General features: G+C 45.5%; 1 protein-coding gene across 5 annotated transcripts in view; it reads right to left on the bottom strand.

The window, feature by feature from the left end:
• BOC (BOC cell adhesion associated, oncogene regulated) overlaps window positions 1-25,116 on the bottom strand; it is a 71,238-nt gene that overhangs the window by 24,262 nt on the left and 21,860 nt on the right. For all 5 annotated transcript variants that reach the window (XM_090276636.1, XM_090276647.1, XM_090276626.1 and 2 more), the window contains 2 exons: window positions 11,690-11,866; window positions 10,711-10,989 (listed from right to left, as the gene is read on the bottom strand). In XM_090276636.1, the coding sequence (XP_090132762.1) occupies window positions 10,711-10,989; window positions 11,690-11,771 (361 nt within the window). In that variant the 5' untranslated portion in view covers window positions 11,772-11,866. The remainder of the gene's footprint in view (window positions 1-10,710; window positions 10,990-11,689; window positions 11,867-25,116) is intronic.

Here is a 25,116-nt window from a genome sequence, read left to right as displayed (position 1 = left end):
GAGAAGGAAAAAAAGATTTACTTGCCAACAACCCACATCACACATATTTCTCTGATCAACTCAATATAAACTATAAACTTTAGCAATGGGAAAATTAATGTGAATCCTGGTGGTCTGGACTCATCAGAGCCAGAGCTGGGTCCTGGCACAGTCTCTGGCAGGCAGGCAGCCTGCGCAGGAGGAGGGAGAGGAGCGAGGGAGCCCAGGCGCTCAGAGGAAGAATGAAGATGAGCAGCAGCATGCCCTGAAAGCGGAACTCGAGGTGGGAGAGGCAGGGACACGGTCCTAAGGCCACTGAACCCACAGTGGTTTGTTCTCACTCCTGCAGCACAGCTGGGGACCGTGTAGGCCTGGAGCGGTGGCCTCTGAGGCCAACCACCCCCACCTCCGACAGGGTCCCCTGAGGTGTCTGGAAGGACATGGAGCCACCACATTCCCTGGTATCTCCTTTCAAAGGTTCCAAAGTTTCCTCCAAACATCTCAATTTATTTTAAGCAGCCTTTTGTTTCTCATATCCATCAGTTTTTCTAAACCTTCCTGAATTTCTTCATATCTTTAACCTGTTCATATCCCGAGTTCTTGTTTCATCCGTTGTTATTTACTTCCTTAAAACTTCTAATATATCGGGATTTGGTGAAGAAGACTTTGTTCACGTTCTGCAAGCCCTTTTTGATCTTCCAGAATTCAAGCACATTACATCTAAAGTCTTCCTCTTTCTAGACACTCACGGGAGGCCTGCTGTGTGCCAGGCCCTGCGTAAAGCAGTGCGGTCACAGAAATGAACGGCAACACCCCTGCCTCTGGGCAGTGAGACCACGGGAGGCGGCTATCAGAACACACCCAGGATGGTAGTAAGGAGGCTGGGAAGAAGAGACCCTACTCCAGACACTTGGGAAGTTGAAGGAGTCAAGAAAAGATTCCTAGAGAAGAAGACACTTGAGTCTTGAAAATTGAGAAGGAATTCATTAAACTGAGGGAGGTAGGAACTTTCTGGGGAAGAGAATGGAGAGGAAGATGCTGCAGGCAGATGGGGCACCATTCCAAGGACAAGGGGCAAGTGCCAGAGGAACTGAGAAAATGACAGAGTTCGCTGGGTCTGGTGTGGAAGGTGGGGCTCTGAGACAGGCTCACGTTTACCTTGCTACAGCGTGAGTCTTAGTCTGTGATTCCTGGAATCTTCAAATGTTTTTAAGTAGAGGCAGAGTACAGTCACTCAAAATTAAACACAGTTTTCCCTATAAAACAAAAAAAAAGTGCTGCTTTTTTTTTTCCCTTAGCAAGGATTCTTTTCGTTTTGTTTTTTGTTACATTTTTTTCTCACATTTTTTTCTCACTATTAAGAAATGGTTCTTCATCTTAGATATGAACATTTGGTTCACTTGCAGGACAGACTCACTGCTCTTTCGTTCTCAGGGTTATTACCAGATCCTAAAAATGGTTGAAACTCTAAAAACAAGATCAAAGTAGAAATCTCTCAACTTTTCTACACACAGAAAAGGTATAGAGCCAAGGGACTCACTTGTTCTCTTAATTCTTTCCTGTGATTTTATTTATTTATTTTTAGAGAGAAGGGAACGGAGGGAGAAAGAGGGAGAGAAATACCTACATATGAGAGAAACATCGATTTGTTGCCTCTGACACGCCCCCAACCAGGGACCTGGCCTGCAACCCAGACGTGTGCCCTGATCAGGAATTAACCGGTGACCCTTCAGTTCACAGGCCAGTGCTCAATCCACTGAGGCACACCAACCAGGGTTGATTCTTTCTTTTTCATTTTAAAGAAATCATCTTGGCCCTGACCAGTGTGGCTTAGTTGGATGGGCGTCACCTGCACAGCAAAAGGTCGCTTGGTTCAATTCCTGGTTGGGCCACAATGCCTGAATTGAAGGTTGGGTCCCAGGTCTGGGCACTCAAGGTAACCGCGATGATTCTCTCCCTCCCCTTCTTCCTAAAAATAAGTGAACTTTTTTAAAAAAGAAAAGAAATTGTCTTGCATCATGTTTCCTAAAGGATTCCAGCGACTTCTACCAAGCTAATTACAGCAGTCCCCTGCTTTTATTTGTGAAGGATACGTTTTAAGACCCCGATCGACAGTGGATCACAGTACTGAACCCTATACATACTATGTTTTTTCCTAACAATCATGTGCTACATAATGACGTTTTGGTAGACAGATTGTATATATGACAGTGGTCCCGTAAGATTATAATGGAGTTGAAAAATTCCTGTTGCCTAGTGACACTGTAGCTGTCATAATGTCATGGCACATTACTTGTATGTTTGTGGTGATGCCAGGTATATATAAAAGTATAGCACATACAATTATATACAGTGCATAATACTTGATGATAATGACACAGGTTTATGTTTTACTATATTTTTATTGTTAAGAGTGTACTCTTTCTACTAATAAAAAGGTTTGCTGTAAACAGCATGCAGTGCTGTGTCAGCAGCAGCCTCAGGCATCTCATGTTTACTGAACTCTGACTGCATCATTTTCTCTCATACTTCATTTAATCTCATATTATTTTGTACAGTAACACACTGCGCAAGTTTGTAGCCTAGGAGCAACAGGCCTTGTGCAGTAGGCTATACCATCTAGGTTTGTGTACAAACAGTCTGCAATGTTTGCACAGCAATGGAATCAGCTAACAACACATTTCTCAGTATGCATCTCTGTCATTAAGTGGCACATGACTGTATATACAAATTTATGAAAGTTGAATTTATAAAGCAGGGGTCCCTAACCCCCGGGGCCTCGAACTGGTACTGGTCTGTGGCCTGTTAAGATCCGGGCTGCACAGCAGGAGATGAGCAGCAGTGAGTGAGGGAAGCAAGCTTCGCTCACATCACCACCTGAGCTCCGCCTTCTCTCTCCCTTCCCTCCCCCTTTCCCCCAACCCATGGAAAATCATCTTCCATGAAACCGGTCCCTGGTGCTGTTAGGCACACTAAGAGGTTAACAACAATGACTAATAATAAAATAGAACAATTATAACAATACGCTGTAATAAAAATTATGTAAATGTGGCATTATTAAGTAAAGTAAGGATTATTTAAACCCAAACACCGCAATACTGTGACAGTTGATCTGATAACTGATATGGGTACTAAGTGATAACAGCATGGACGCACTGGGCAAAGGGATGATTCACATTGTAGGCAGGACAGAGCAGGATGGCGTGAGATTTCATCCAGCTACACAGAACTGCTCAACGTTAAAACATATGAATTATTTCTGGAATTTTTCCATTTAATATTTTCAGACTGCAGTTGGCCACGGGTAACTAAAATTGTGGAAAGTGAAATCACTGATAAGGGAGGCACTTTGTAATTCTTCCTTCATCTTCTTGTGCAAAAAGCTTCTCAAAGTGTCCTGGCTCATTAAATCTATAACTCTACTCAACACACTATATGATTCTCCCCTTAGCGTAGAAAATGTTCCTAGGATTTTATTTAAGCATGTAGCTGTATGTGCAAAGAACAGACTGAGGAGAACAGTGGGCTACAGTAAGAGTTCTAAGCGTCCTTAGTAGAAGATGCGCCATGGTCTTGAGGTCTTCCTTTGATAAATATCGACAATTACTAAATAGAGAATCAGAACCCTGGCTTTTTAGGGCAGACAGCTGCTGCCCAGGTGCCCTGAGCAGAGCTTGTACCACGTTTGCCTGGGCACTTGCACCAGGTCTGATGCAATTAGTATGGCCAATGACATCTGAACAGATTATATGCGGGACATGGAAAATTCCATTTTTCGCAAACTGTGCATAGAATGCCTTTATCTTTCATAATAACGATGAAGGATACATTCTAAGGTAAACAAATCAAAGTTTCATAAAGAAAATTCAAAGTAGTTTTCAATTTATAGTGATTTTATGTAACAACAAAATTCGCTCGCATATTTCAAAAAACCTCCCGTTCCTACCAGAATGCGTCGGCACAAAACACCTGCATTCAATGTGTGAATATCAAGGACGTTCTTCTGAGTTGGGAATTTCTTTTTGTACTCAGTGGAAAACAGAAAGGGTTAATATGACTTTGACCTAAAACTCTAAGGTATTCCTCAGTCATTTCCTTTTCAGATTTCAAGTTGCTTTGCACCTTTTGGGACTAAGCTGTCTCTCAATAATGTTGTCCAACTGGCAAAATACAAACAAAGTAGCTAAGTTTTAAGCTCAAGCTAGTCTCCTTTTCCAACTACGTACCCCCATATGGAGCTGTTTTCTCTCCCGGCAAAGCAGATCCCGTCAGCCTAGCAGGTGTCTCCAGCCCCAGCTTTCAGATGCAGACTCCCTTCTCCCTTCCCCTTCGGAGGCAGCTCAGGAAGCCACCTGTTTTTTTCCTCCCCCAACACTTCATAGTGTGGCTGCCAGCCCTTCATCCCCAAGTGAAGGGCTTGCACAGGTTTCTCAGACATCCCAGCCAACGAGTGTTTTTCCAGTTTGCAATGAAGGGTTCCTTCTTGTTTTGTCAAGGAATCATTGGCTGGCTGAACCAGACACGGGGAGAGAGGTGGTGTTGGAAAAAACACTTAAGATTTTTTCTTTCTTTCTTCTTAACCACAAAATGTACATTCCCCATGGGAAAAAGGGAAGAGAAACAGGGAGCAATGGGGGTTGGGAGTGGAGTGGGGAATAGGATGGGGTAGCAAGAAAGAGACAGTCACTTGGTGGTTAGATTTAGGACATGTTCGAACTCACCATGGAAATATCGCACTGGTAATGCAACTCACTATGTATCTGCCCGGGCCTGGAAACTGCACTGGGCTTAGGCCTAAGGACACAATGCTGAGAGCTGAATTTAGTTGCTGAAGTTCTGAGGAAGGTATGTGAGGCCTCAAAAAATTTGAGATAAAGGTCATCTCCTACACATTCTTCAAGCTCAACTCTGAGTCTTCCTAGATCTCCCCCCAAAACCCCCACCCAAGTGAATCACTGCTCCCCTGAGCTCACCGTTAGCCTGATCTCCCACTAAAATCTGTTTACATGTCTGTGAGGCAACTCATGGGTCTGGCTTGCTTTATGGTTCACATGTTACTGCAGTCCATCTCCATTAGACTAAGAGATTCTCAACGGTGGGGACTAGGTTTCACTCTGTTCTGCTGGGAATTCTAAACACTCTCCAATTCTCAGGACACCAATCTCTGAAACATCCAAATATTGAACCCAGCATTGGAGAAAGGATGGTTTGCTGTTTCGCAGGTGGGACTCATGAATCCCTATGGATTCTGGACTTACCAGCAGCCACAATCATGGGAGCCAATTCTTCTTGTTTTTTTGGTTAATATAAAAATTCCTTTTATCCCTGGCTGCTGTGGCTCAGTGGATTGAGCGTCGGCCTGCGAGCAAAGTGTCGCTGGTTCAATTCCCAGTCAGGGCACATTACTAGGTTGCACGTCAAGTCCCCAGTTGGGGGAGCAAGTGAGAGGCAACCACACAGTGTAAAAAAAAGAAAAAAAAAAAAATTCCTTTTTAATGTTTGGTAAACTCCAGCATGTCAGGCCTTTTCTCTGCAGAGGGGCCTAAAATGATGTTTTGTTTTGTTTTTTTATCCTTACCCAAGGACATTTTTTCATTGTTTTTACAGAGACAGAGAAAAAAAGAAACATTGATGTCAGAGAAAAACATTGATTAGCTGTCCCAACTAGGGATCAAACCTACAACCTAGGTTTGTGCCCTGACCAGGGATCAAACCTGCAGCCTTTTGGTTTACAGGCTTATGCTCCAACTGAGTCACAATGACCAGGGCCGGGAGCCAATTCTTTAAAATAAATCTCTTTCTCTTTCTCCCTCTCCCTTTCACCCTTTCTCTCTGTCTCTGTCTTCTCCCTCTCTTTCATGTAAAATTGATTCTGCTTCTCTGAAGAATCCTGACTAAAATGAATAAAGGAAGCTAGAAATATTTTAAGAAAGAAATGTTTACAGTGTTCCTAAAGGGCCTATTCTAGTTCAGGGTCAGAGCCTAGAAGTCCTTAATGAAGTATCTGAAGGGAATCAGAGTTGTGGGGAGCGGAGGGGAAAGAGACATGGCTTCTGTTTGTGGAATTCACTATTCTGAGGGCCAGGGTCAGCCCAGCTGGCCAGCGTAAACCAATGACTGTCTGGTTGGAAGAATGAGCAGCAGTGTACCAACAGAGGTGTAAACAAGAAGCCCTGTGGGCCATAGTGACGACAGTGCAGTGACACCATCAGCTGCTCTGAAAGGCAGCTGGGAGGTGGGACACTGGGTTGGAGAACCCATGTACACAGGGAGCAAAAAAATTCAAAGGAAGTGGGTTAGTTCTCACTTCCTAACAAGACGGTCCTCTCTCTGGGCTCTGGCTGTGATTGGAAGCTTTGCCACCCCCTGAACTCTGTCTTTCGAAGGGCTGTTCCGAGAATGAAGTTGGGCAGCTCAGGGCAGGACACAGGCCCAGAGACGCCTGCAAGAAAACACTACAAATGCTTGTTGACGAAATTGGTGAATGAATAAAGCCTGGAATTTACAAAATGCTTAAAAATATTACCAGCACATATTCTCTCATTTGGTCCTCAAAAAAGAAAAAAAGCTGTGAGAGTGATGTTGTAATTACTATGCTCATTTCATAATTGTGACAATCTGAGAGATTAAGTGACTTGCTCAAAATCACATTAACTCAGTGTCAGAGTTCAAACTTAAACCCAGTATCTTTTTTCCCCAGTTTTTTATTTTTTTCCATTACACCAATTTGGCTCTTCATTGTATTCCTGAAATAAATTATGGTAACAAAGGGCCCTTGTCACCTTATGACCTTTCCTCAAAGTCACAGAGTCATGGAGACAGCTGCCTCCCTTTCCTGTCAGCTGTCTCACCTTCTGATCCCTGATGCCAGAGAGAGGATAGTTCAGGCGCATGTGCCTGGTCTAAGTGCGGAAAGGTCTTCCTGGAGGAGTCACAGGTCTGCCTTCAATTACATCAGCACCAGCTTAAGATATCACATTAGTTTGAGGACTAAAATTCCCAAATACAGAATTATTAGGCAGTTACTACCTATTTTATTTCCAACATCGACTGGAACCTAGGGATGATAGTATAATTGGAAGAATGAATTTAAACTTTTAGGAAAAAAGCAAAAAATGAAGAATTATGTAGGAGTAATTATCTGAATGGTAGCTTATGAGCAGTAAAGGATAAACAAACGGCTGTTACACTGAACGCCAGCCCCGGTACGCTAGTTGTGAGAACGAGTCCCAGGCTGAACCGGGCCAGGTAGGAGGAATAAGGTGCCACTGGCAGTGTCTGCTGTTGGTTCAGGTGCACAGAGCGGGAACATTTGAGCCGTGTCAAGTGTTTGGTCTCTTGGTATAAAGTTTGTGAAAAGAAAGGTAAAAGGAATAAAGGAGATCAAAGTCACAAGCATTTCAAAAAGCAAGAATTGGATAAGGAGGTCTAAAGTAGCGCATTAGCAGCAAGAGAGATGTACCACAAATGAAGTTTAGGCTCAAAAGAAAAAAAAAATCTCTACAGAGGAGACTGGGATAGGCACCTCCACAGAGTGTGAAGACAGCCATTAGCCACATGGCTGGGACAACCTGGAGTAGGGGGTAGCAGTGCACAGGTAAGACTCTTCGGTGGCTCAGTTTTACCTGAAGACCAGAAGCAGATGTCACCAGGTAAGGATGAAGTCTAAGTACAACTCCCACCCCCCAGCATCAGGGTAAAAGAGGGTTGGACCAGGAAAGTTCTGCAGGAGGCCTCCTCCATACCCTGAATCCTCAAGTCATGTCCCAGCCCCTGTCATCAAAATAAGTTCATTAAGATGCAGAAGGAGGCAGAGTCTTGCCAGGTGGGCCACATGGCAAATGCTCTGTCTGAGGATAAACATCTGAATGCATGCACCAGAGGTGCCAGAGGAAAAGGAAGTCTCACATGCTGAGGGGCGGGGGGGGGGGGGGGGGGTTGTGCGTGCGTGCACACCAGCACGCTGCTACCCAGCCTTGCCTCTCAATGCAGACTGTGCCTTTGGTAATCCCTTCTACTGCTCAGCCTCCCTCATACACCAGCCAACCAGCAAAACACAGCCCCCATTCTGCTCAGGAATGTGCTTTCGGAAACCTAATCTAACTGCTGAGTCCTGGCCAAATGCCCCATGGCATTAACCCAAAGACAGCACCCCTTTTCCAGCCTCTCCTGCCTGCCTGCTGCCTCCTCCAAGTTTGGGAGGCTGCAATCCCACTCCACCAGCTCCCAGTCCTCCATGACACAACCCCCTCCATGCCCGTCTCCTGATTTCCAGAACCTCTCTGTCCTTCTAGTCAGGCCCAAACACTTCACTTCTGATTCATGTCTAAATGACAAGCCAATGGTTCTTGGCTTTCAAACAAGACTCGGTTGGCTTCTTCACAAGCCCCTTCTTCTCTTGCTGAGCCTTTCTGGGTTGCAACCAAACCCTTCCCTTTGTCCTCACTGCCAACTGCAGATCCCTTCAAGCATTAGAGAAAGAGGTGGCCAGGAATTTTTTAAAAATAAAGCTATAAATTGTCTTTTCTCACACAGATACACCTTGAAGTAGAGGGAGAGCTCCAAAATAAATCTCCTACTCTCCAGCTCTCCCTTCCTCCAAACAATAAAAGGTCCAGGCTGGCTTCTAATTAGGCCAAATGAATGGTTATGGGGTTTTTGAGCCTTCACAGACATATGCTGACCATTTGCAGATGAACTCTCCTCCTAGATGAGCAGTGTTGCCCTTCAAAGACCCAAATGTTGCTAAAAAGCACATCTTATTTGTAATAATGAACAACTGGAAGCAACCTAATTGGCAATAGGAAAAGAGTTCAGTAGATCGTGGCAGAGACACTCGGAGGACATTCTAGGGCCATGAATAATGATGATCCTGCTGCTCTGGTGGGGATAGGGGCAGACAAACTAGGAAGAGGCATGAGGGAACCTGCTGGAATAATGGTTACTCAGTGTAAACATGTGAAAAACGCATCAGGTTGTTCACTTCACATTAGCATACCGTGTGTGCTTTGCTGGGTGCATTTTATACTCAATAAAAAAGAAAAATTAAAAAGGGTCATATGGCCAATGAAAAATGCCCTTCATACCATGTCAAGGGGACGAGAGTAAGGGTACAAACTACATATTCAGTAGTATCATTACAACCGTGTGAAAATGTGAGTATGGATACACAGTGCAAGGGTGTACTCCAAAATGATAATGGTGGTTGTGTGACGATGGCAGGCTTAGGAGGAACACTGTTTTCTATATATTCTAAACTTTCTATGATGTGATTTTAATTATAATTTAAAAATATAAAAGAGGACTATGATGGTAGGAAGTGCAGCTCTGACATCAACCTTTCTTCTTATGAAGAGATGACCCTTCTGCACCCTCCCCCATCCTTACTCAAATCTCCCGACTCCTCCAATCACCCCACAAGCACAGCTGGAGGAGAGGGATCAGCTGGTAGCCTGCTCCCCAGAGGCCTGGCATGCAGGCTCAGTGGGTGCTCCTTCTGCCACAAAGTGGCTCCAAGATGCAGCCAAGGCTCAGCTTGGCCCCTGGGGGGATGGGGATCCCCCACCCTGCCTTTCTCCCTTCTGAGGAATGGGCAGTGCTGTTTCACTGCTTCCCACGGAGTGAAGTCTCTCCAGGGCTCTGAGAACAGAGGGCAGAGAAGGGTCTTCTCTTCGCTGCTCTCCTACTTCCCCATCTCTCATCACTCTCCTCCCAGGACTCCCGCCGCAGAGCCCAGGGACTTTGACAGGGGCGTTTCAGGAGTCCGCTACCTTAGGCCGGGAGGGCAATGATGGCGAGAACATGGAAGCCCTAAGCAGAGCTGTCAGGGAGAAGGGGGCACCACTAAGTCACAGGGGAACAAACTCTGAAGGTCTCACAGTTTAAATCCAAGTGCCCTTAAAGTCTCAGCGCATTTCCCTATGTGCTACACTTTAGGGTCCAGGAAGGGGAAGGTAATTCTTAATATTTCCTAGCTCTAGACTCAGCCTGTAAGGATGGGTGTAGGGACTGCTCTCCAGCCTTCAGAAGTTGATTTAAACAGTCAAGTGTCATTTGCCATGTGTACAGTGGGCAGAAAACCAGGTAACGTGTGTGTTGTGCCTGGGCACCATAGCAGACAGACCCAAGTGGTGATTATATGTAAGAGTAGCATGTAGTCCTCTCCTGGGAGCCTCCTTGGACCAAGCTGTCACTTAACCTCTTCCTTGTTTCTCCTCTCTAGGCCTTTCTCACAGTTTCCTTCTCATTGTGTTTATATTCAAGGCATTTGTAATATGCTGGCCCCCTCACAAAGAGGGGATGGGCAGGCTCTGCTCAGACCACACATAGCCCTGCAAATACTCCAACGACAACCTCTGTGCAGAAGGCACAGGGGACAGTGAGTAGTTGGCACAGTCACCTAAAACCACATAGTGGCCAAGTAGAAAGACATGGTGGGGCCCACTTCCGGGGCCCACAGAAACGGTGTGACCATGTCAAGATCCCCTCTTACTAGATGCTCACCCTAGACACTCCATGTCCCCTACTCAAACAGTGGCTTCATGAGGGCACATGGCCCTCCCACCATTGGCACTGTTGGGCAGCTGCCATACTCTAATTTAAAATTTCAATGATCAAGACCCCTTTTATGTTAAGACTAAAGATGGGTTATGAAGGGTGGTGGGGAGAGAGAGAATGGGAGAGTGGAAGAGAGACTGCACCATAGCACAGGAGCAAAGGGACAGCACTCACTGGCTAGTGTCACAGTGGCTGGCACGCTGGCCACGGCCCCTGCAGGCATCCGGGCCACACACTGGTACCGTCCCACAGTGCGGTTGTTGAGGGCGGTGATGACGAGGGCTCCACGAGAGATGAGGATGCCCAGAGCATCATCTGAACCATTCAGTTCCTTCCCATTCAGGCGCCAGGTGGTGTTCATCCATGGGGGCTCCACCACACAGCCCAGGATCACAGTCCCTCCAAGCTTCTGGACAGTGGAAGGAGGCTGGACAGTCACCTGTGGGACTTCGTCTGGAGGAAGAACAAGGATGCAGAAATGAAATGACACTCTTAAGAATCCAACAATGGGACCTTTTTAGAAGCATGGCCCCCAGGCAGCCATTCAGAGCTGAATAACCCAGAGGAGTTGGTGTTTCTCTGAAGAACTCAACTGTGCTTGGGACCATTTGCTGGCCTGTCCCTGTTCCTGGACAGTAGAATGGAGTGGCAACGTGGTGCAAAGGCAAACACTCAGACTTTGGAGTTGGACAGACCTGAGTCAGAATCCCAGTCCCACAGCTTCTGAGCTACGTGACTTCGGCCTTTTTGGGTCTCGGTTTCTTATCTATAAAATGGGGCTAATAGTACTTGTCTCACAGGGTTGTTGTGAAGCTTAGAAACAATGTAAACTGCGTGCTATAATCTCAGGTAATAAGTGCTCAGTAAAAGGCAGTTATTATTATTGCTCCTCCTCCTCTGGTATGTAGTGGAAATGATTAAATGATTAAAATACCCAAAATAACCCATACGGTGTTGTTGAGATCACTTCTCATCTTGTACTATTGAGCATGTCCCTAAAGGCCAGTGGGAATGAAATGTTCTTGGCAATCCTGAGGGAGGAAGGGCTTTTGAAAGGCTTCTGGTAGAACATGTGATGCTTTCATTTGACATTGGGGGCAAAGTGCTCCTCCAAGAGGGGCAGGCTGAGGAAGGTAAGGGTGGCAGCACTCACCCAGGTCAGCAAGGCAGCCAGCCGTGGCCAAGAGGAGGCAGGCGAATGTGACCTCGGGCCTCTTTCCTCTGCGAGTCGTCATCGTCCCACGCAGCAAGGTGTGTTCCAAAGAGTCTGAAGCCAATGTCCCATAAGCCACCAGTTCACTCAGAGAGGTTCTATAGCCCCTGCAACACCCTGTTGTGTGTGTGAAAGAGAGAAATGGCTGTAGTGAAAAGGCCTGGGATGCCCATATAGCAGCCACAGGGCCTGGCTTTGTCCCCTCGCCCCTTCTTTTCTCACCTAAAAGAAGCTTCTTCTAAGTGAACCCCTACCCCCTGGGCTAGCAGGTGATTTTATGATGGCAAGAATGCTAGACCCTTGTCCAGTGCACCGACAGCAACTAGGACAGGGGAGCCCTGGACACAGAGAGGCAGCAAGTAGCTAGCGCAGATGCAAAAAAAGAGAAGCTATCGTTACCATTTGTTTGCAGGAGGCCAGATGTCTATGGCCCCATGCCACTGGTACCGACGATGTGGACAGCGCTGCCATCTTGCTGAACCCCTTTTTTAGAGGATGCTACTAATTAATGAGTCCTCAAGAGTCAGAGACTCATCAAAGGTCCCAGGTTTTGAGTCTCCCCAACCCTATAGCTGTATCTCTGTGAACTTGTTACTTTTATTCTTAGAATCAACTTACCCTCCTCAACTTGTGCGTAACCTCTAGCCCCACAAACACAGACAAAAGCCATGCATCAGCCAAGGCCCCCCACCTTCTCTCTCCCCTGGTGCTGGAATTCTGGCATTTTTTAATTCTACAAAATCTGCACTCTTGACGACGGACTGACCAACCATACAGCCTCTCCACTCCAGAACAACACTCCTTCAGAGCCCCCGAAATCAATGCCCCTCCAGCCCCTGCTGACCTACCTCTGCTATCAGCCACCCTCTGACTGACTGCCACAGTGTTCTTTCTTTAAGCCTCCTTCAAGCTACAATCCTTTAAAGATTCAGGAAAATCACAGAGAGACAAGTGTACATGCGAACACACACTTCTGTCACAACTGAAATGATGGTCTGGCTTCCATGCTTTTCATCATTGTACTTACAGAACACGAGGCTACTAAGGAAAGGAAGGTGTGCCAGCCTCCTTATTGGGCAGAGAGGCAGCAGAATGAGCTTCAGAGAACAGTGACAGCCACATGCCGATAATCTACACAGTGGATTCAGTGTCCTGAACTATGCACCAGTGCAAATATTAATAGTGATTTCCAGGAGGGCGACATATATTCACAATGTTAACTCCTCTGGACCAGTTATCTAACCAGTGACTCTCTCAAAGACTTACAGGGAAAGTAGTTAAGCTACTGAGCTGAGTGATGCGTGGTGCTCACCAGCCTGGAGTTCTGGCTCTTGCTTTGGGCCAGGGGTGTGCCTATACCTTTACCTTCTCCGATCTCTGCTGGTTCTTCGGCTTTTTTCCTAGCCGCTGAAGGACAAGAGGGCCACATTCACTCTGCCCAGCAAGCACCCCTCCAAACCAGACCAAGGATGAGTGTGATGGTCAGAATGCTTTCCAAGAAAAGAGTTCTTTCCCTCTGATTTTTAATCCCTCCCTTTTTGCCTTGTGTCTTCAATATCAGAGACTCCTCCACTGCTCTCAGGACAAGGAGACATTTTCTATAACAAGTGAAAGAAAAACTTGAAGGAAGCTTCTCAAAAGTTCTTTCTTGACAAGTTAAAATATTTTTCTCTTAGTATAGAGAGCTTTTGCTCTTTTTTGGACAATCCAGTAAATTAAAGGGTCATGTTATTAGCAAAGTGAAATAAAGGAAATATGCAAAAGATGTGAGGGTGCCTGGGAAGGGCTTGGGGTTGGGAGTTGGGGTGGGATGGGGCAGGCCTTCTTCTACCACTATAGGTTTCTTGCTGAGCTCTTATGTGGGAGGTATTCTTTTAATCTTCAGAAAAACCCTGTAGAGGGTAGGGGCTGTTATCCCCCTCTTATAGGTGAAAACTCTGAGTTTCAGGGGTTAATAACCTGCTCTAGGTCACATAACTGCAGGCCTGGAATGGAACCCAGGCTGGGTTCATTCTAAAGCTCTGGGCTTTAAATCCCCATTGTAGCCTTTTCACACCTTTTCTATCAGTGCTCTGCACCTAGTGGGTGTGCAACCAAGTTGGAATATGAGTGATGTAGAATAGTAAGGAATTTTAACAGTGATTTCTAGAGAAAAGGTTCATGAACATGTCTACAAACCAATACCAAAAAGCAAGCTTTTGGTGTCCTCTCAATTTTCCAGACACTTGTTCAATTCTCCACTTTCCGCCAAATGAAATAACACATTCATCTAGAACACTGCATGAATTACTGGTTATAGGAATTTAGGGAACTTGAGTGTTCATGACACCCTCTAGTTTCCTTAAGGAGTCTGTGGACACCTTTTCCTTCCCAGCATCAAGGAAGGAAGGAAAAAAGGAAGGAAGGAGGGAGGGAAGGAGGGAGGGAAGGAAGGAAGGAAAGAAGGAAGGAAGGAGGGAGGGAGGGAAGGAGGGAAGGAGGGAAGGAGGGAAGGAAGGAAGGAAGGAAGGAAGGAGGGAAGGAAGGAAGGAAGGAAGGAAGGAAGGAAGGAAGGAAAGAAGGAAAGAAGGAAGGAAGGAGGGAGGGAGGGAAGGAAGCTGTGAGGCAGAGAGGAAGAGACAGAAAATAATTATAAAGTAATAAAGGGCAAAAAAGAAGGCCAGCAGACAAAGAGGGATAGGAAGGCTGTCTCTTATCTGAGCACAGGGTGGCTGCAGAAGCGCTGGGGTTGTAAAGTTCACAAAGGTTTTACTGAGGAAATTCAGCTCCAACCCCCTCCTGCTTAACAAGGACCAGCCAAACACTTCCTGTTACTTCTGCACCCTCAGTAATTTATAAGGTTCAGAATGGAAACAGACCCCACTGCTGCTGCCTTCCATCATCCTGCTTTTAAAAGCAACAAGGAGAAAGGAATGTAGCTGGGGAGGAAGAGAGTGAGAGGAAGCAGGTAACCCAAAGCAGGACACTGTGAAGTGGGACAAAAACATGGGGCCGGGCTGGGGTGGGGGGAGTCACTGTAACTACAATGCACGTTATTTAACAGCTGGGGAAACTAGTTACTTCCTGGACCAAATTACCCAGTGAGTTTGGTCTAGAGAGAGAATTCCACAGATACAGATTGCTGAGCACTTTGCTTTAACGATTAAAAAAAAAAAAAAAAAAAAGGCAAGTAAGGCTACACTGGAGTCCCATCTGCAGTGTAACCTCCCCTCATTGTGAAACGAACAAGAACAATTGCAAAATTGGGTGAAAGCAACAGTAAGGCCTGTTATTTTTCTCACCAATGCAAAGTACATCTAGATCCTTACTGTCTACACATTTTCTCAGAAAAAGAGATAAGAATAAAAAATTAAAAATAACAGAGAAGGGAAAATGAATTCTTGACATGAATCCCTGAGGCACTAGGTTCCTGCTTTTTAAAGGGTTGTTTGGACACGAAACAGAAAACTGTCTGAGAAGTTTAACTGCTGACACACATGTTCCCACCGAAATGATCTCCACCAAGCAGACGTTTCTGAGCCTTTCCAAAAACAACAACAACAGAATCCATTTCTGAGGTTGAGAACAAGCATGAGAAATTACAGCCTCAGTTATTTATTTTTCAAGAAAATTACAAACAACTGAGAGCTGATCATCGGCAGGAGACGGCCAGCTCCAGCTTCTCCCAAGAGGGCGGCTGACTGGCTGGAGCAAAAGTGAAGAGGCGATGGCTAGGGGGCCGCGTGTCCCCAGGTCACCCGGACCCTGCGGCTCTCACACAAGGGAGGCCTCCGTGATCTAAAACACAAAACACACCCTTCAGATGGCCGGTGACCAATACGCAAGAAGAGCTGAACAGGAGAGCGAGAGCGTGTGATCCAGCAGAGAGCATAGAAGAGACTTGAAAAACATTCAGTGGCAAGAAACAGACCTGACAAAATGTTTCTTCCATTGGTTGGAAGGGGCTAGCTACAGAGGAAAAGAAATACTTCTAACCCTAAATTACATTTTTCGCATGTTCCCAATTCTGTAGAGTGAAATTCACCCTTCCCAACTGTCTTCGAAGGCAGAGAGAATTTTCCTTCTAAAAGGTGATGGATGACAAGTGGCGGCGTGAGTGCTGGTTGCGCACTGGCCTCAGGAAGCGGGTGGTGTTCCTGCATGAAGCAGTGGCGCTGGGGGAAAAGGGGAGGGGGCAGCAAGTGAACTGAATTCTCAGAGGGCTGAATATGTGAGTTTAGACAGATTTAAGAGAAGGATTAAAAAAGGTCATTTTTATTTAAAAAGTTGTACCCATAGACCTAATTAAAGGGAAACATTTTAAATTAGGAGGGACCCTTAGAGAAAATAAACTAATAGCTTAGAATAATACCTAATGGGTATTGAGTGTTATAAATGAGTAAGGAGAGTGATTTACAGAAGGTCTCCCAGCTAATTAAGAAGGCAGACTTAGGGTACGAGTCGGGTCTGACTCCTAGTCCAATGCTCTTTTCACTATCCTGACACTGTCTCCCTGGGGTCAGATTAACCACCTGCTAGAACTGCTTTTAGAACTCAAGAAACCATGTTTTTAAATTCACTTCCTTACGCATAAAAGTAATGTTACCTGGGTCACTATCTGTTACAGGAACTTTCTGTGTGATCCTTTTCACTCTTTTACCATTAATACCCTAATCTAGAACAATCTCTTACTGTTCTTCCCCCAAACCCCTCAACAGAATTTTCTACAGTGATGAAGATATTCTATATTTGTGCTATCCAAATGCTAGGTAGCCACTGGCCACTATGGCTTTTAAATCCTTAAACTGTAGCTAATGTGAATAAGAAATTGCATTTTTTATTTAAATTTAAGTGGCCATATAGGGCTAGTGGTTACCACTAGAGGTCTAGTTCTTGAGCTCTTAACTGCCCGGCCCAGAAGTGACGCAGGGTGCGCTCTTACGTTGGACAATGCAGTTCTAGACTAGTATTTAGAATACGGACCCAGACCACTTCTAATGTCAAACAAGGCAGAATACCTATTGCTTTTATGTTCTTAAGTATGAGCCAGCCTCTAAACATACGTCTAGCTTATTCTTTATCCAAAGTTTGCATATGGGTCTTCTACTTAAAAACTGTATATTTTGATTTTATTACTATTGGGAGGAAGGAAAATATTACTGCAATCTACTACATATAAGTATGTAAGGCACCACTGTAACAGAAAATGGATTCAGTCCTAAGAAGTTGAAAGCAAAACACAGGCCATCAGTCAGCTAGTGCTCAGCAGACACTCATAAGCTCCCTGCTTCCCAGCCTCCTCTGCCGGAAGCCCAAGGCCGTGGACTAGTGCTGGCCCAGGAGGTGGAAGTGGGCATGTCATGTGACACTTCCAGAACAAGGCAGTTACAGCTAGAGAATTAAGAGAGCTGCTTCTATTTCTCCCTTCTCCAATCCCAAGGCAGCACAATCTATGCCAGGAAAAGAAACAAACCTTTGTTGCATAAAACCACTGAAGTTTAGGGATTACTCTCATGGAACATCTTCCTCTACAACCTTCACTGATCACCAATTCAGTCAATAATGGGAAATGGCAAATGAGAGCAGAGCAAGGAGACCGTTTTTAATTTAGCGTTTTCAGGAAGGGTTTCCTGGATCTAGGGTTTGAAGCTGGGCCTTCTGGGATGTGCATGGGTAAGGAGACAAAGGGCAGAAAGGAGCCAGTGACGCTGGCCTTGGGGGCGCGCAGAGGTTGGGAAGGGGGTGCATCAAGCAATTTGGCTGCTGATCTAGAACCAGAGTCTCTAATTTTTCGGATCTTGCTCTCATGAATAAAACATTCTGGGCCAATATCCCTTATACATGTGAGTGTATTTATAAATTAAGTGCATGTACTGCTGAACTAAAATGTAAAAAGGAGTAGGTAAGAGTGAAACCATATTTAAATGGCTTGTTAATCATAGTTGTTTTGTAATACATTAAGCTAACACTTCATGCCTATTTAGGATTAGGTTCATCACTGACTCTTTCAAATAGTCTGTGTGAATGTTAATTATTTTGGAGACTTCGCATCAGATGTGGTTCCATTATCACTGTTTTTACTTCCTAATGTGGCTTGTAAAGGGTCAGCTCTGCTGTGTTTCCCGTTTGCGTGTGCATGGATTGTCCGGCATACTCTACAACCCAGTTTCTTTGTAGCAACCTCTTTAAGCCACTTGTCATTTTGTGAGAGTTAATTTAGTTAAAACTAAATAATATAATCTGTAAATCCACTTAACAGAGAGCAGGACAACTGAGGAGCGAACGAGAAGCCACGACGTCCCATGGTCTACGCCGTGAGCATCCCTCGGTGCTGTTGTGACGTCCCGCTGCCTGACACTCCGACCACAGGCACCTCTGTCAATCCTGACATTAATATCAGGAAAGCTTAATTTCTTTCCTATTCCTTTTTTAGATAGAAATAAACATTAAGAGAGCCTCTAGTATTTTCTTCCAGTGTGCCAATGGAATTTCTTGTATTTCCCCTTTAGGAACTTGCACCCCACTTTGGAGACTATTCTGGAAGAATGAAAAGAGCAGGCAGGAATAGGAGGTCAGCATGCTGCGGGAGACCAGGGAAAAGAGTTTGAGATCAACACCACAGGCCGGTGGGAACTACCAGCGGTTGTGAGAAGGGAGTACATGACCAAAGCGGCACTGGGTGAGAGCAGCAAACCCTGGACTTCCCGTTCTCGGGGAACCCGATATTTATAGCAGGCTGCTACCAAGCGTGGCCGGAGCCCGTTTCACTCCCCGTGGGTGGGGTGTGGGAAGGAGGAACCTGGACCCAGCCCCTTGGCTCCGGGGAGCGTCCCCCACAGGGAAGTCACCCCTGCCTCTGAGCAAAGGGCAGGTCCCATCCCTTGATTTGCCCACTAGGCAAATCTAATCTTTCCCACTGCCACCACTTGAGGGAGAACTTACTGGGGAGTCTGCTTTCTTTGTTACACATACCTCTTCCTGGAAATAGCCTCATTTCTTTAAAGAGATTTTAAAAATCTACTGGGGGTGGGACCACAAACCTTTATTGCTAAACTGGAAAAAAAAAAAAAGACAGAAAAGGAAAACCAATTCCTTTCATCTGCACCCCTTCTCAATCCCCCCCACCCCTATTCCATATAAATTCAATTTGACAACCCTGCTAATTGGATAAACGCAACTCCTACTCTCCTAGAAGGACATTCCCTTTTCTTTCTTTCGTTCTCTCTCTCCCTCTCTCTCTCTCTCTTTTTGGAGGGCACAGAACAGGGTGATAATGCTGTTCTTTAACACGGATTCCATCTGCTTTATTTCTCTCTCCATTCATGCGCCTCTTGAATATTTATGAAGCCTCCTCCCTGCCTGTCCCCTGACCACCCCACCCCCACTGCCTTCCTTCCTCAACTCGGTCTCCCCGCCCTGCCAGCAGCCTCCTCTCCGCTTCTCTCGGAGTGGACAAAACCTTCCAAATGCTCCCCTCCCCCCACTTGCTGTAGATAAACACAGGCAGTGTCAAGTGTGAGGCGTAGGGGGAGGTGGGAAGGGGGTTCAACTGCCAGTCAAGCCCCTGGCCTTCAATGAGGCCCAGGGGCCCACCCTAATCTGCTGCATGCTTGCCATATGGGGGCTGTGTTGCCCCGGGAAACACTAACAGGCAGAACGGAGCTTAATAGAGTCCATAGTCATTGTAATGCAGTGAGACAGCTCAGGGCACCACTGCCCCTTCAGTCGGTTTCATGCTCCTGTTTCCCTCTTTCTTTCTGTTTTCCTCCCTTTTCCTTCTTTCTTCCCTTCAAAAGGACAGTGTCCGCAGAGGGCAGGAACCTGGAGAGGCCTGGCTGGCAGAAAGGCTGGATCTGGGGGTTAGAGGTGAGGAAGGTGATGGTGGTGTCGGGTTGGAGGTTGAGGTTGCCGGGGAGAGGTGAGAAGTGGGAGCTCCCAGGAGAGCAGAGTGGGGTGCGCGTGGGCTTGGGATGGAGCGTGCGTGCAGCACTGTGTGCAGGTAAGCACAGGCCTGAGTCTGTGCCCCTGTGGAAGAGAGCGTGGCAGGCGGGTGTCGCCCACCAGGGAGCACAGAGACCTTCGTATGTCTTCAGCCACCTGTGCCTAGGTATCCCAACACCACCCCATCTCTAATTCCAGGTAATGTAAGGTCATAAAAGCCAGTGACACTACCCTCCCCGGGTGTCAGACCAGCAGCCAATTCCCAGCTCTCCACAGTTGCCCTGGGAAGTCACAGGTGTTACAGTGAAATGAAACCACTTTAGGAATTAATTCCTAGAGGGTCAGAAGACTCACCAGCCTGCTAGTTACAGCCTGTCTGTGGCTGATGGAGAGCTGAGGAAGATGTGACAGCTGTGGTCTGCCACAGCCAAACCAAGGGCACATGGGGCTTCTTGGCATGGAGAGTGGGCTGCCTGGCAGATGAAGCCTTGTCATGAGTGTATCTGGCAGAAGTGAGACTTGGGGCTCCCTGAGGTCAGAGGTGATCTTTCCCCAGGCTCAGAAGGGAAAGAGGGAAGAAAATGTGTGAAGGGAATTGGGTACAACTTCTCAGAAAAAGTAAAATTGGTCATCGAGATACTAAAGAATTCCTCAAAGCATAAAGAATCAGGTTCCTAAGTTGTGAAACAAAGCTATTCGTTCCGTGACTGTAAACATCACAAATTTAAAATCAAGATAGAAATAAAAGAATAGCTATAAAAACTTGCATATGCTCTACCACAGTTAAAATTTTAATCCCATGATTTCTAGTCTATAGGCAGAGCTCAATAAACGGTTTTTGAATGGTCAAATCATATACATGCTCCTATAGTTTTACTACTGCTGGCTGAGAGCTTGAAACTCTACCCAGCTGACAACTACCATCAGGGTTCGAATGGGTGGCAATGGCTTTAGCAGCAAGATGATGCTCTGCATTAGTGACGCCGGTATCTGTCACAGAGGCCTTTTGTTATTTGCCTTGTCCTATGCCAAAGTCAGGCAGGCGAAGACAGATAAAACTGCTCAACCCAACGCAGATCTGGTCCTTGTTGTGGTTTGGGTTTTGTCTTCCAAACTTGATTTTCCTTGCTTTTACTTCACAGGGGTGCATAATAAATCTGTGGTTCCCTAAGCTCAACCCAGGGGGAACCAACTGTAGGAGAGTGTATGCAAGTTCTTATAATTTTTCTTTGCTTCTATTTTTTATCTTGATTTTTAAGACCCTATATCCAAACAATCCTTCAGGAGATGGTACAATGGATTTTCAAGAGCCAGGCACAATTTCAACTCCTGGCTCTAAAACCTAAATGGTATTTGGTTATCTGAAATGCCACCCAGAAACCCGCCTCACCACCATGTCCATTTATGGGGTTGGCCAAAAAAGTTTCATTTGGCTTTTTCCGTACGATGGCTCTAGTAGCACATTTAAAACACAAGTGAAAATAATGTTAATATCTTTTAACGCAGTTCATCTAAAATGTGATCATTTCAACATAGAATCAATACAAAATTGTTAATGAGGTATATTATGTTTTGTTTTATACAAAGTCTTCTAAATGTAGTGTTTCTTTTATCTACACATCTCAGTTCAGACTAGCCACGCTGCAGGTGCCTGAGAGCCACAGTGCTGGTGGCTACCGTACTGCGCAGTGCAGGTCTGGTGCCCCTACATGGCTCCTGACTCTCCTCTCCCCTCCTAGTCAGGCTCCACGCTGCCACCTGCCTTCTTTATACAGTATCAATCCCAACAACAGGAAAGGTTATAAACAGGCGACTTCCATTCATGCAGCAAGCACCTTCCACAGGGCATAATCCACAATGCATCTAGTTTGATGCAATTCTCACAATGGCCCTGTAAGGTAGGTGCATGAGCAACTCATTTTATAAATGAAGAAAATTAAAGCTCAGAGTGACTAGGTAGTTTGTCCAAGGTCACACAGATGGTAAATCACAGAGTCAGGATTTGATTTTAAACACCTTGTCTTTTCACTCTACCATACTTCCTTATGTAAATGTTGGCATAATAATCGAACCATTAAGCAGCCATTAAAAATGATAATTCTAAAGATCAAGTAGCAACATGAAAAGTGTTTAAAAGACGTTAAGGGAAAAAAAACATAGATCTCATTTTGTAAAAAGCAGGCAAGCATCGAGTGAGACCTAGTAAGAATAAGAAACAAATAAAAAGCATTTGAGTTGAAAATGTGAAAGAGTTATGAGTAATTTTCCCCCTTTTGAGGTCAGTTAAAAACAGAGAAGCAAAAAAGCTAACAGACCCACCTTTGATTGCTCCTTGACTGAGTATGATTAATTAAAGTTCAAACTCCTTTCAGGTTCTTTGTAAGTGAGCTACAGTCCACCTTCCCCATGTCTTCCTCCCACAAGCCCTAAAATCTGGGCAAGTGGCATTTTCACACCGTCTCTTCCCTCTCCTAGAATCATCGTGTTCTAGAAGGAAATGACTATAACCATAGCCTTTATTTTTCAAAACCAAACGGCCCCTAGATGAGTATAGGCAGCCCTGGAGGGAGGGGCCGAATCAGGGTCCCTGTATCTGCTCCTATGATTCAAGGTTTCATTCAAGGACCTTCTTTGTTTTCCTTCGTTATGTCTTCTCCCAAAACAAGTACCCAGCTAAGCTTGAGACTGCAGGCAATCAACCCTAGGATTATACCCTGAGTAGCTGTCACCTAGCCAGCAGAGACCTGAGCTTGAGAGCAGGGCAGAAGAGGCAGGTAGAGTGGTGGGAGAAGGAGAAATAAGAAAGCTGTTGAGTGAGAAGAGGAGGATGGGTTCAGGTCTGTGGAGGGAGCAGGCGGAAGGTGGGAGGGCTGAGAGCAGAGATGTCAAAAAGACAACTAAATAAACAAGCTCCTCCTGTGCTGCAAGCCCAGTGCTGGGGGCCTCATATGCATTGTCAACTGTCACCTTCATGACCCAGGGAGAGTTACTGTCCCCACTTTACAGATGGGGAAAGAGCTTATCAAAACCCTTCTTGATGCTTCATCACATAAAGACTTGAGGACACAGTTCAAATTTTTGGTATCGACATAGTTCTACACTAATTGACAATGTTGGAACTCAGCAGGATCAGGTACTAAAAAACCAAGCCTAGGGTTTGGATATGAGCTCTGCCACTTGCACCCGTGGTAGGAGGTGCTTTGGGTGAGTACTGAGCTGCTGAACCTCAGTTTATTCTCTTAAAATGAGAATAACACGAGTCTTGTAGAGCTCTTAAAAGTATTAATAAGATTACGCATAACAATGATGCAATAATTTGGGGAAACAGGTATCATGAAACTTTACTAAGAGCCATTCACCTGAGGTCTAATTTCATACAGGGGCATTGCCACTTGGAGGGCTTTTACATTAATGTCCCTTAAGACTTAAAGACATGATATCATCTCTCTACTCATGGTTCCTTATAAACTATACAAAATTAAGCAATGGCCTGGGGGCTTTGTGTTTTGTTTTTTTGTTTTTGTTTTGCCCTACACACACGCATCAAAAGTTCAAGAAATGTTCTTTGTTGAAAAAAAAAAAGCAGTAAAAGCTGCCCCTACATAGTGTTTTACAGAACCTCACAGTAGCCCCACGGGACAGGGGATCTATGAGGAGCGCTCCAGTGTTCCCAAGTGTGTGGCAAGACTTAATTTCTAGTCTCTCAATTTCCACCCGACACTACTCAACATTTATATCACTTAAGCTAAAAACCTCTCCCCACCACCAATTTCCACCCCATTTATGCCCTCTCTACACTCTCTTGATATGATGATGATGATGATAATAATGATAATAATAATAATAACGATAATAATAATAATAATTCTATAGTATCTCTACTTGTTCAGAGAGAAAGCAGAAAGCAGAAAGATCCTCATCACACTGTAGGTCATTTGGGACAAGAAATCATAAAGAAGTGTTTACAGAAAGGAAAACATACCCCCAACCCCTCTGTGACCCTCATTCCCAGTGCCAGAAAGAAGCTCACCTCTGACTGCATCAGTGAATGCACAAAACTGCAACGTATCCACCTGCTCTTTTCCACTTACCTGTTTCTAATTACAGCTTATGGCCAGGGCTACATCCACAGAAGTAAACAATGAAGTAACACAGTAACATGGAAACAGGAGCATCCACTTCCAAGCACTCTGGTGCTCACAATGAACAAAAGACCCAATGTAAAGGGAAGTACTGGTAACCAGAGCCTGAGTAGACAGCACAAATAAGGTTAGGAATGATCCTGACCCAGGACCTGAATGGCACGTAAGGCAGATCTCAACAGCCTAAAGTCCTGTCTCTTGGGACGAAGGAAAACCGATCCCATTTGACAAGTGATCTGTGTGTGAACACAAACCTTACTGTCACTAGAAGGCTCTGGGGAAGAGGGCTGGGACGCCAGCCAGCTGAGAGCTCCCACTGAAAGCTGAGAAGGATCAGAGGTATTATCCCAGGTAGCAAGGATCTCAGTCTGCAACGCACATGCAACCAGAGGAAAGGCACTTTCCCCAGAGCATCCAGAAAGGGAATAGGCACCATGCACTATACAGAGGGTAGAGGGGATGTAGAGAAAAACTAGGCACAGTTTCCCATTCCTGAAGAATGTGGAACCTAGTCAACATTTAGCTTTGACAACATCTTTTTATTACACCAAAAATAAAATGGAGCATGGCCTCAAGAAAAGATCAGAATCAAAGATAAATTGCAGATTTTACCCAGTACAGGCGAGAAACCAGACCACTAGCAAAGGCATCAGAGAATGACAAAAGGAATGTGTCACACACTTGAGCACACTCACATGTGCACACTCAGGCCTTGCTCAACCCAAGTCCTTCCTCCAATGTAGCACCTTTCACAAGTCCTAAAAGAATTCCCCTATCACCCATGTTCGTTCCTAGCAAAGTCCAGAAGATTCATCCAAGTATACAGTTAAGGCAGAAAAAAGCTGGGAACTAAGAGAAGCCTGTGAGGACTTCTTAGGCCTCAGCTCTGTCACTGTCACGTCTCATGATATAGTAACTTATCTGTTTACAACTCTCTCTTCTGAATGTTTGCTAAGTTGTGAAGACCTACCTCCAAAAATCACTTCCAAGCTTAACTCTTTGGTCCTTGAAGTCTGGGTCTGATGAACCCCAGGGGTGCTCCCACTGCAAAGCAGAACTTGGGCAGAAGGTGATGTGTCTACTATCTCCATTCCTAGCTCCCTTCAGGATCTGGCTTGGGTTCTTATCCAGGGGCGGGGGCGGGGGGGTGTGGGCAGGCAGGCCCCAGGTCTTCCCTGCTGTAGCATGAGGTGGTTGGGGAAGGAGAACTAGGCACCAAGAAAAGGTGCGTCTTTCAGTTGGCAGGACCTAGCACCTGTTCTCTGTGAGGCAGTGGTTAGGGACCAGCTCTTGTCCCTCTAGAGC

This window comes from Furipterus horrens, unplaced genomic scaffold (genome assembly GCF_987537825.1).
Source record: "Furipterus horrens unplaced genomic scaffold, mFurHor1.1.pri manual_scaffold_1, whole genome shotgun sequence".
Lineage (NCBI taxonomy): Eukaryota > Metazoa > Chordata > Mammalia > Chiroptera > Furipteridae > Furipterus > Furipterus horrens.
The sequence above is the reverse complement of the archived record's forward strand: the minus strand, read 5'-3'. Positions and strand labels throughout refer to the sequence as shown.